Consider the following 11,074-nt stretch of genomic DNA (forward strand, 5'->3'; position numbering starts at 1 on the left):
GCAGTGTAACTCGGAGTTTGCCAGGATCGACCGCCGCCGCCGCGTTGTTTTTGTTGTTGCTTTAATATCGCATCGTCTGCGCGAAGCGTTGGTTTATATGAACATCAACAGTTGATGAAGTTTGTTACCGCGCATGATGCTAATAGTGAGAATGGCGATAACCGCATCCGCAGCAGAATCAAGCTCCCGAGATTGACAGAATAGCAAAGAAACGCTGCGCGACGTACGCACGTAACGCGGCCGTCGCCTGGGAGGACAAAAAACGTGTCATCGTACAAACCTAGAGTTGCCCGGTTTAAATAACCGGTGACCGAATTAGTCGTATATAGGACGAACGACGACAATAAATGATAGCATCAGAATGCCTTAAAAAGTTACCCAATTATCATTAGTATGAATCCTTTACACTTTTCTAGACCTACATGCATTCGTGCTGAAGGGGATTCGAGGAACTATGTTTTTACAGATACATATATGATATGATATTTCGACCGCAGTTTTCCAAGAATAAAAATGATAACGAATGCACATTGATGAATTATTTTATGCGCGTGCCTGCGCACATTTCAGCATTTCCGGGACGTTTTCATTTCAGGTTTTTTCTGGTTTTAACCGAGTTTTGAAAGTTAGTGAATTAGTTATCAGCCGAGGTGATGCTGACTTATACAGGATATTCAGTATGTAATGGGGCATTTTAATCCCGATGGTACCTATCCAAACATTATGAGGTAGAGGCATAAAGTGGTCTGGATACGAGTTGTATATCACACGATGAATGTATAGAGATAAAGGAGATATAATTAGTTTTTACACAACTTACGTCCATTTGAATTACATAGTATGGTCATTTTATAATTCATTTTCTTTGTGTCCTTGCAAGCCCAAAGTAAAGAAATAAAGCATTTACAATTTTTTTTAAATCTATTTTTTTTTACTTATTTCCATAGTATGAGTTCGTTTTTTCTAAGAGCCTTTGTAGAAAAAAAGTGACGTTTTGACAGGCAGTTAAAGAAGAGGAATAAAGTAAAGCGAAAATTATGTGAAAATTGAAATAACAACATGACTTACGATAAAGCCGTCTATTCTTATGTGAAGATTTATATAGATTTATTGCCCCAGTCGTTTTGACAGTTTAACGATTTGCCTTTGAATTCATGTGTCATTGTTAAAACACGCAGTAATTTAATATCACTTTCATTGGCAGCGTCATTTTACAAAGCATTTTGAGCACTGACATTAATAGCGCTAACCTCATTTTTATGTTTTAGTGTAAGTAAATTCTTTACCAAATTTATAAAGCTCTTCTTCGCAATTTGAAGATAAAACATTTAGAAATTCTTTTTATAATAGAAGCTCCTCACTCTCTTCTCTCTCCATACAACTCACAAGAATTGATGAAATAATATCTCGTTTTTTATTCCTTAACAAATTCGAGTATAGAAACACTTACACAATTTCAGCAAGGCCCAATGTTTATCGTAGGCGAACCACTAGTTTAACGTGGTATAATGATCTTATCATTTTTAAAGAACATTCCATAAATTCAGCAGGTAATCGGTTGGTGTGTAAGTTATACATCCATAGATATTCGAGGCTACTAAGTGCACTGGAATAGGTGTCGTGTCAGAATGTTCTGGCCAAGGTTTTTATAAAGAAGAAGATACGATGTGTAAATGAGCTACCAACGTAGAGAGGATGCTTATTAATTTGCGCGAAACGCAACAGTCTTTCAGTCTTTTAGGCAAATCAGTACAGTTTGTCTAGAATTTAGAACAACCCTGTGGTATGACGTGCATCCTATATATATATGTACATAATAATAAAATACTACGAATCAAATTTCCATGGACAAAATTAATTCATTCATATTTATACAAAAGATATACATAGCACCATTACTGTTGAATTATACACAAATTGTTGCCTAAGAAACCCTCAGCGTGTCTGGAGAGAGCCATTGACTTCAGATTGAATGCAGCTTCCACAAGTCGGGCACTGCTCCTGCGGTGGCGTTGGAATTGGGGCGGGTGGTGGAAGTAACTGCGGCAACAGGGTTCCATCTGTTGTTCTTAAATTTGTTTCGGCGCCATTTTCATTAGGTGCGACGTGTTCTTCCTCCTGTTTAATCATGAAAGTATCGACAACAGGGGCTGCCAACCTCAGTTCACATTCATACCATAGGTCCGGTCCTGAAATGAATATTTAGAATTCAGTTAGAATTGATTAGACGCAATCAATTGTGAAACTCGACTTTTCAAATAAGGTTTTATCTTTGACTATTTTTTCAAATACGGAAATCAACTTTGATTATCGATCTAAGTGGTCTAGTGCAAACACATTATAACACATCGCCTATCGTTGTATTAGCAAATACCGCGATTTTTGGAACAGTAAATCAAAAAAGTAGTGCAAATAAATATCTATCGGGTCGATACATAAAATTTGCTTTGAGTTTAGCCAATTCGAGTGCAACAGGCGGAATACTTAGGCGAAGTCTTAAGTACATTGAGATAGCTGTCTGAAGAAGTTTAGCATATACTCCAAGGCTAACGATGAGTGGAGTGGTTTTGATCCTTTGGTTAGTAACTTAACGGCGCTTGCAAAATATTTGTCTAAATACACAAACAAAAGATCAAACCGAACGCCGAATGTTCTTCGTATCAATATATACGGTAACAATTCGCATTATTATCTCAGACCTGTCAGTCAATTTCGCTCGATTTTTTTGAAACTCGAACAAAGCAATACTGTTTAACGATATGGCATCGAAAGACCCTTTAAAGTTCAAGTCGGTATCTAAATAGTTTGAATGAACTGGATGTATTGTTTTCGAATTTATATGCGTCGCTGGTACAAAAATGCAAAATTGCTTATGAATGGAAAGAAAATATTCGATGTTTTCTTAAATACAAACAGACTTGTTTATGCATTGAAATGGTAAAATCTATGGTTAGAAATACCACTTGTCAATGAATTCAATCGTTCCCTAACGACTGCCTGGTGTTTCAATGAACGATAATTGAAAATCATTTTATAAAAATAGTAAAGCATAATGACGGTAAAAAATCTACTAATTATACGATTTTACCTAATGCAAGAGATGATTTTCCATTGAATACAAAATTCGCCCTGGTAAAAAATGGGATATGCCATGCGTGACATAGCAATAAGATTCTCACGACCCCAACTTGAGCGGATTTGACGTGGCTGATGAACGCTGCGATGAGTGTTAACGCAATTCCCTGTAAATTAAAACAAAAGTTTTTTTTTTCGTATATACTACTAATATAAAGTTCTTTCAAACTCATCATTTGCTTCTCTTTTATTTTGAATATACCTGATGTTGCCATTTAGGATCAGTGCAAATAGAATGAATGATCAGATTCTCTGAAAAGAACACGTGTTTATCATTAACAAAAATCCAACCCACTCGCTACACCACAGTCAACTGACTGCATTGTTCTGTAATAACTTATTTTTATTCATTTCATTTAAAAAATTGCAGTTAAAAAACTAGTTTGGCTTGTGTGTGTAGTTTATCTATAGTACAAACCTCCAGTTGGCATGTGTGTATCGAAAGTGTCCGCTGTAATGTGGCTTCCGTAGTAACGAGTTGCCCATATGAACTAGATTCGAAAGTAAAAGAAACTTGATCACTCATCATCACAAATACAAAGACTTATACAGAATTCTATTTTTGAGAAAGTAATGACGATGGCACATGCAACAAATTCTGAATTTCATCTTCGCGACCTATTCGAACAAAAAGTTGGTCGTTGCATAATTGAAATATCTACTTTTTGTATGACCGGCTAGAGAAAATCACGCTATTATGGCTTGCCAAAGGTTTCCAAAGTACTACTACGTGGGCAATACTAGGACAGTGCCACCAGAGGCTGGGGCAAATTAGTGAACAAGTTGTTCAACGATAGGGTACTCCTATTGGAGAAATATAACCAGGACAAATCGATACTTACGCTAATAAGTTTTTCGCCATCAAAGTAACCCAGGCATAGATCCTCTGCCACCTTGTGGATGTTTATGAATGTCTTCAATGATGGTAACTCGTCCTCACAGTATACTTAAAATACAACCGTTTCCATTAGTTATTTTCCTGTTATATGTATATATAGAAAGATTTACAGTTATCAATTTTCCTATCCTGAGACTACACGAATTTGCGATTGTACCGTCAGAATTTCTAGACAATTAATCATGTTATTTTGAAAATCAAACCAAACATTGAAAATTATGCATTGCTTGGTGAAAAAGGAGACAACTTAGGGTAGCGCTAGGGTTTTATGGGTTTATTCTTGATATAGCAAGATGTGTTATAGGCCTATACTTTGTTAGGATCTATCAAATTAATCAAATTCAAATAACGCGTACTAACAAGTTTAAAACATGCACTTAATGATGTCGCACGGACTGTTACACACAAATGAGCCTTTCTATTCTTTTTAGAATCAAAATACGCAACGGAGGAAGCGATTATCCCTACATAATAATCATCTACTCCAAGTATAATCGCTAGACGTTAAGTCTGGCGTAAAATCGACCAATATTCAAGCACACGACAACTTAGTAAAAGCAGTTACAAATCACGCATTGTCCTTTCACTACGTGACATCTCTTTTCACTAATCGGGATCCCGCTTATTTATGACAATTTTCTCGAGGCAATTGCCGGTTGGCATGTGGGAATTCCGTCGTAGCTAGCCACATGGTTCCCCGTCTTTTAGTGAATATATGTCACGTTTACGACTATTTATCAATTTGTCAAAAGAATTGAATGTAGAGTATTTTATGCGTTCAGCAGATTCATGTGTGTTTCTCGTTTTAAACTGGCCGTTTTAGTTTTCCAATGCATACTACGATTAATCGTGGACTCTAAAACCAATTTAGAGTCCATGACTTAATTCGCAAAAATTGAAATATATATTCTATGCAATGTTTGAATCCAATCGAATGTCTTTAGGGCACAACCCGGTAAAGCTGCTTTTGTCCTGTACCGTCCCTGGAGGCATAGGATATGTTCAATGGCCACACAATAAGCTAAATCATGAGAATTAACACGAAAGTAAGATTTCGTTTCAATAGATGAACATTTTTTGAATACCATTCATCATATTTCGCGTTTTTCACACAGGCCGCTTAAACTCTTGTACATTATCTATTTTCGAAAATCCACGATCAAAACAAGATGGTTGCTATTCAAGTTCCATTGATATCGTCAGATTCGAAATGCCCTGTTTTTCTCCTACCTGAAAGCGCTATTTCATAGACTTGCGCAACTTCGTCCGGTAATAGACATCGTATTGTATAAGTCCTGTCGCGAGTTTCTAGTTTCGATGAAAAATATTTTTGCGTTCCGTGGACAGCTGCAACTGGCATTATGATTTTTTGTGAATAGATGAAATCCGATATTGACTGTTCTATCTATTGGATCTAATGATATCCAGTGACTTGAGTAAAAAATCGCGTTTGCGCGCACCGAGTTGTTCTCGTTACAAGTTCCAAGTCCGCTTCGACAGATCAGAGCAACGCGGGACGTGCGCACCCGCTGGGGTTTACGTGACTATTAAGGACGTTCGTTTGTGTTTGCCTTTTGTATAGCAGGAAAATTAAGTGGAATTATTTAACGACATGAAATGTCGTTTTCATGTCAGATCGTCTGCAATTCTTTGAAGAAACATACCGGTATAGCGACGTTTAGCACAAAATTGATTGACGAAATAATTTCTATATTATTCCCGAATTATCCGATAGAAATTCCTATCGCCTTTTTATTTTCCGTCGGTGAACCCCTATAATCAATAACCTGTTTGTGGTTTAGTTACCCGGTACACGATCTGACATTTTGACACCACAAGCCCATCTGATAATTTATTATAAGAGCTTACCACACACGAGCACCAAATACGAGCGGCCCTGCGTGCTTACCACCAATGACTTTTTAGGTAAACCACCTCAGCCCCACAGTTTGAGAAATGTATTCGCCACCGGGGCTCGTATTTGAAGTTTGGGGGTGAACTGTTAGCTTAGATCATCGAATCCCTGGTACTATATAAAAATATATATTTCTTTTTATATATATAGTACCAGGGATACTGGATGCTACTTGTATAAATGTACGATAATAGAGCACATAATTTTTTTTAATTCTCAGAGTGGAAAAATATCGTCAGAAAATTGCTATGAGATCAACTGGAAATAAAACTTGAACAAAACCGCCATCTCGGCATCGGATTGTAGTAGTTATCGTAAAGTGCTGCCACCTTCATCCTCCAAACGCGCCATCTTGTTTTCAAATCTGATTTTCGCTCTAGTTTTTTATCAACATTAGTGAAAAACGCGATAGAAATGTGGGGAAACGATGGAAGTATGTAAGATCTAATAGCCTAGATACAAAATCTATGTGACGGATGCATTATCACACAATGTCATCATGATGTTTTGCATAATTTATAAAGAAAACACGGGATTTGTGGCGGCACCTTCCACATTTCTTGTATCTTCCGCTGCTCTGGCATTTAAGTTTTATTCCACCGAGTAAACGATAATTTGCCGCCCTCAATATATAATAAGATACACTGATAAGAAATAACAAAAATGGGTCTAACTGCATTTTGGGTCACCTATCCACTGGGTGGCGCTAGTGTTATTAAAGAATAGTGTTATGGTAAGGTTAGAGGTACATAACATAACCACGAGGGACACCTCACTGCAGTCGCTCCCAAAAATGATTATATAGGGTCAGGGCGCTAAGCCACACACCTCACAAAAATTTGTGTAAATTTACCAAGCCTGGGCTAGCCTACTAACTAACTAATTAGGGTAAAAGTGCAGATCCGCACCTCTCCATGTAAACAGTTCAATCAATTTCATTAAATACCATTGTTTCAGATTCAAAATGTCATCAGCAATTCAGTACATTGCCATTGGTTAATTTTAAGATATCTTCACTAGAGAGAATAGAAAGATTTTAGCCTGGATTCTGTCATTCCGCAGATTGCGTCAATCACGAGAGGTGCGGATCTGCACTTTAACCCTAATTAGTAACTAGAGAGTTATCTGTGAAATTGCCATCAACTGGAAAATGCAGTGTCGGTAAAATATTACCTGCCCATTATAAAGAGAATCCCGTATAATGATGAATTGATTTCCCATTTTATTAGATTTTCAGAACTACCCTCAGCAAGGAGGGTCAGGAGGTGGAGGCTTTATGAATTCTCCCGGATTTGGTTCCCCATCAATCGGTACATTAGATAAAAAGGTAAATTAGCGATCAAAACAGGTACGAAAATGTGATAGAAATGAAAGAAACAAAATTTTTAGAATTCTCTTAAAACATTCTTTTCCAGAAATCTAGATCGAATAACCTGATACCATGTACTGTTGCTGGCATCATGGACGCTGAAATAATCGATGGTAAATTTTTTGCGGTGAATGGAAATGTTGAATTAAACCAGGTGGCGCTTGTAGCTCTCATTCGTTCAGTGAACGAGACATCTTCGCGTATTGATTATATAGTTGATGATATGACCGGTCCACCGTTTGAAGTCAAACAGTTTGTCGATAATGAAGTAAGTGCTGACGACGATAAGTGCTTCCATTTTAGAAATTGGCATATTTGGATGGGACTTTATATTTTTTAGGAAGGGACGCCTGAAGAAGATAAAGTGAAGCCATTGACTGAAAATACATACGTTCGAATGTTTGGCCACCTACGAGCATTTCAGGACAAGAGAAGTCTTGCCGCATTTAAAGTTGAACCAGTGACCGACATGAATGACCTAACGACTCATATATTAGAAGTGATCTACAGTTGTCTGTGGTATACAAAGGCACAAAATCAGGTCCATATTAATATCAGATTGATTTGTAGACATTTTGGAAAATGTTTTGAACTGTGCAGTGGAATTCTGTTATAACGCCATCCTTTTTAATGCCACTGCTCACGCCAACATTTTCCAGAGAACAAATTTGCTCGATCTAACTTACTCAAATTCATTGGAAATACCATTCTTTATAACGCCATGTTTTTTTATTGGTCCCAGACATGGAATTTTGAAATCCCTTAACCATTTTGAAATTGCTCTTATTTCTATAGCCAGCAGAGGGAAGCAATACGGCATCAAAAGGAGGAATGGTGGATTATGGCAACACTGGAAATAGTAATTCTTATCAAAGTGTAGACAGTGGCCTGACACCTATACAAAATCAGGTGATTACTCCCAAAATGATAATTCCAATTTGAAATAGATTGGATTTTACCTATGTTTCAATGTCTTTTCAATAGGTCCATAAAGTGATACGCGCAGCGACTGGTGAACAAGGAATAGGTCGTTCAGAGATTGGCTTCCAAATGAGAGGAATTCCTGAAAAACAGATTCGGTCAGTTTTCGGTACACCAAAAAATCTGTTTGAATCGATATCCAGTATCGAAATTAATTGAATTATCTTACTTGGGACAAAATTCTATAGTTGTTATGCAGTTGTTATTCATCAGATGTAACAGATATAGAATTTTGTCCCAATTAAGAAAATTAAATCAATTCCATACTGGATATATAACGAACTATCAGTTATAACGAACAGATTCTGGTTCCATGAGGTTCCAGTGTATCATAATTTGTTCATTATAATGTGTTCCACTGTAGAAATAATGTACATTTTAGATTATAAAGGTTCCTAAAAAAACATATCCAGTACGCAGAGACAAATTAAATGACATTTTACCAATTTCGTTATCCCGCTTACCAGCGATGAAAATGCATATTTGGATATGAATGATTGGTTAATCATATTAGTTTAATACTATCTTTTTCCAGTGATGCAATCGATTTTCTCAGCGGGGAAGGACATATCTATTCCACAATCGACGATGATCACTTTAGAACCACGGATAGCTAGTTCAAAACATAATTACCAGAGCTTATACACGAGCGAGGTCATCAAACCGGACCTTTGTGCCAAAATTACATGGACACTTCACAGCGCTTATGGAAATTGAGTGCTTATTATTATTACGTACTTAAAAAGATCACCGAACTGGTATTATTTGGTTCATCTTGTAATAACTTTTTAAGGATTTGCATTTATTTCTGAAAATAAAATATTTTTCACTTCAAAGAAACTGTGGACTTTATTATGTATTTTATTGGTAGCAAATAAGGTAGTTGGTGACCATTACAGCAGACTGCTGCAGATGATGCCGCATAGTAGTTGTAGCAAGTCTAAGTGCTACAGTACTAATTTTTGGAAAAAATATGTTAAGGCCCTGATTTGTGCTTACTTTTTTACAAACATCTTTGTTTAGTAATTAATTAGCATTTATATACATAATGAATTATTCGCTTTTCCCATTCGCCAAAAAATGAATATTCCACTTCTTTCCTTCTATATTTTTACGAGCAAATTCTCCATGTAGAATACAAACAAACAACTGTCGCCCTCTCCCCACCCTATACAAATTCATTCTGTTATAGAAAAATTGCTAGTTGAGAAGTGTCATTCCTGTCCTTGGGTTCCGGCCCATAAATCGGCAAATAGTTTGTCCACTACTGTCGTGCTAAGGCTCTGGCAAGTGAGTATTATGCTAGTTCACGGTTTCCCGCTATCGCTATACGGAGAGAGCACTCGCCGGTCGATATGTAGCTTGCACTGAAGCCTACTGTGGCGAGCGAATTGTTTCAATCGCCAATTCGATCAACGTTAATGCTTTATTTGAAAAAATATTACCACTTTTGAATAGAAGTGATTCTGAATTTGTCTAATACGATTTTGGATTTGTTTAAACAGATAAGAATTCGTGGTCAGCTGTCTAGGTACTAAATCCGCTATTGGTCTTCACAAGTCTATATGTCTAGCATGAGCGCTAGTACTTTTTGTACTAAAAGTGCTAAAAAGTGCTTACTTTTGCTTAAGCCTCGCAATACTACTACAAACTGTAGTGCAGCGAAGTGCAGCCCGGAATTACCCCTTCCGACATTCATTCACCATTGTTGGGTGCCGAAGTTTTCGATCGTCACCTCTTGAGACTAATGTCTGGCATTTTTAGTTCATGTCTGACGCGCGTCCTGATGCGCGTGAAGCCTGGATGCCATTGAAATAATGGCGATGACGCATTGGAATTCAATTCATCTTAAGGGTGCGCCAGGCAGATGGACACGACTGTGGATGCAATATCGCATTTGGATACGCTATTGTAGATGTTATCAAACCCAGGACAAGGCTTCGGTGAACAAATGTGAAACAACTTTATTATGCTTGTATAAAAAATATAAAATGGTAGAAATGCTTCGACAAAGGATCACTGTTCATAAATACTTCATTCATAACTATATTAGACACCAGCAGAAAATTGGTTAGGAAGACTGGACATCAAGCATATGTATACATAGCAACGCATGCAGGCAAACTGTCACGCTGAATTTCTGTTTACCGCATTAAAGTTGTAAGTAAGTTGCTGTACAAGATTGCTTTCATCCAGTCCTCGAGTAATCTAGAATACTGTCTGGCATATGCCCATTGGGTAAACAAAAACTAAGTTCAATGGAACCTCGTTAGAACGATCCCGAATTTATAGCAATTTATGAGAATTTTATTCAACGTATAAATATTTCAATAAGTAAATGTACTATTTTAATAATCAAAGGTCTAGTCTCATGAAGTTTGTTGTAACCAGGCTCCACCGAATGCATATAATGTATGTATACATGTATGAACTGCATATAATTCATTCTGATTTTTGGCGCTTCGATTATCTGATTTGATTTTCAAAAAATAGAGCTTGATTCTAAAATTTCGGCATTTAGAAAATTACTTTGCATCCCAGTGAATTTTCAACGCAGTTTTCAAAATTTTCACCTTAGTAGCCAATTTTGTATTTTAAACGACAGTTACTGCCATCGTATTCACTTTTACTAACGAGATAGGAGTGGATTAATAAAAACAGACACATAGATTGATTATGATTTGGAAAAAACTATTTTTAACAAAGAACCATATTTTTGGGAAAAATACTATCATAAATTGCACCTGAAAGCTAAGCACTTTATTCAATTTTTCAA

At 36.7% G+C, this 11,074-nt stretch overlaps 2 protein-coding genes across 2 annotated transcripts; one reads left to right on the top strand and one right to left on the bottom strand.

Annotated features, from left to right (window-relative positions):
• Positions 1–1,332: 1,332 nt before the first annotated feature.
• Positions 1,333–5,548, bottom strand: LOC141900140 (serotonin N-acetyltransferase-like). The gene is made up of 6 exons (XM_074786903.1): positions 5,264–5,548; positions 3,978–4,081; positions 3,554–3,626; positions 3,338–3,387; positions 3,089–3,242; positions 1,333–2,189 (listed from the first exon to the last, which is right to left on the bottom strand). The coding sequence occupies exons 1-6, from the start codon at positions 5,391–5,393 to the stop codon at positions 1,936–1,938; spliced, it is 765 nt and encodes a 254-aa protein (XP_074643004.1). The 5' UTR covers positions 5,394–5,548; the 3' UTR covers positions 1,333–1,935.
• A 751-nt stretch (positions 5,549–6,299) lies between these two features.
• LOC141899910 (replication protein A 32 kDa subunit-like) lies at positions 6,300–9,104 on the top strand. The gene is made up of 7 exons (XM_074786524.1): positions 6,300–6,381; positions 7,178–7,275; positions 7,364–7,585; positions 7,658–7,858; positions 8,113–8,226; positions 8,302–8,396; positions 8,834–9,104. The coding sequence occupies exons 1-7, from the start codon at positions 6,363–6,365 to the stop codon at positions 8,913–8,915; spliced, it is 831 nt and encodes a 276-aa protein (XP_074642625.1). The 5' UTR covers positions 6,300–6,362; the 3' UTR covers positions 8,916–9,104.
• Positions 9,105–11,074: the final 1,970 nt, after the last annotated feature.

The sequence above is a fragment of the Tubulanus polymorphus genome, chromosome 2 (assembly GCF_964204645.1).
Source record: "Tubulanus polymorphus chromosome 2, tnTubPoly1.2, whole genome shotgun sequence".
NCBI lineage: Eukaryota > Metazoa > Nemertea > Palaeonemertea > Tubulaniformes > Tubulanidae > Tubulanus > Tubulanus polymorphus.

Bases quoted from the DNA above. Each gene is read 5' to 3' on its own strand.
- LOC141900140 (XM_074786903.1), bottom strand. From the start codon at position 5,393: ATGCCAGTTGCAGCTGTCCACGGAACGCAAAAATATTTTTCATCGAAA. The intron at 3,388-3,553 runs GTTTGTACTATA...TGTTCTTTTCAG, and splicing joins TACACACATGCCAACTGGAG to AGAATCTGATCATTCATTCT. The intron at 2,190-3,088 runs GTAAAATCGTAT...TATTCATTTCAG, and splicing joins AAAATCATCTCTTGCATTAG to GACCGGACCTATGGTATGAA.
- LOC141899910 (XM_074786524.1), top strand. The intron at 7,276-7,363 runs GTAAATTAGCGA...ATTCTTTTCCAG, and splicing joins TCGGTACATTAGATAAAAAG to AAATCTAGATCGAATAACCT. The intron at 8,397-8,833 runs GTCAGTTTTCGG...ATCTTTTTCCAG, and splicing joins ATTCCTGAAAAACAGATTCG to TGATGCAATCGATTTTCTCA.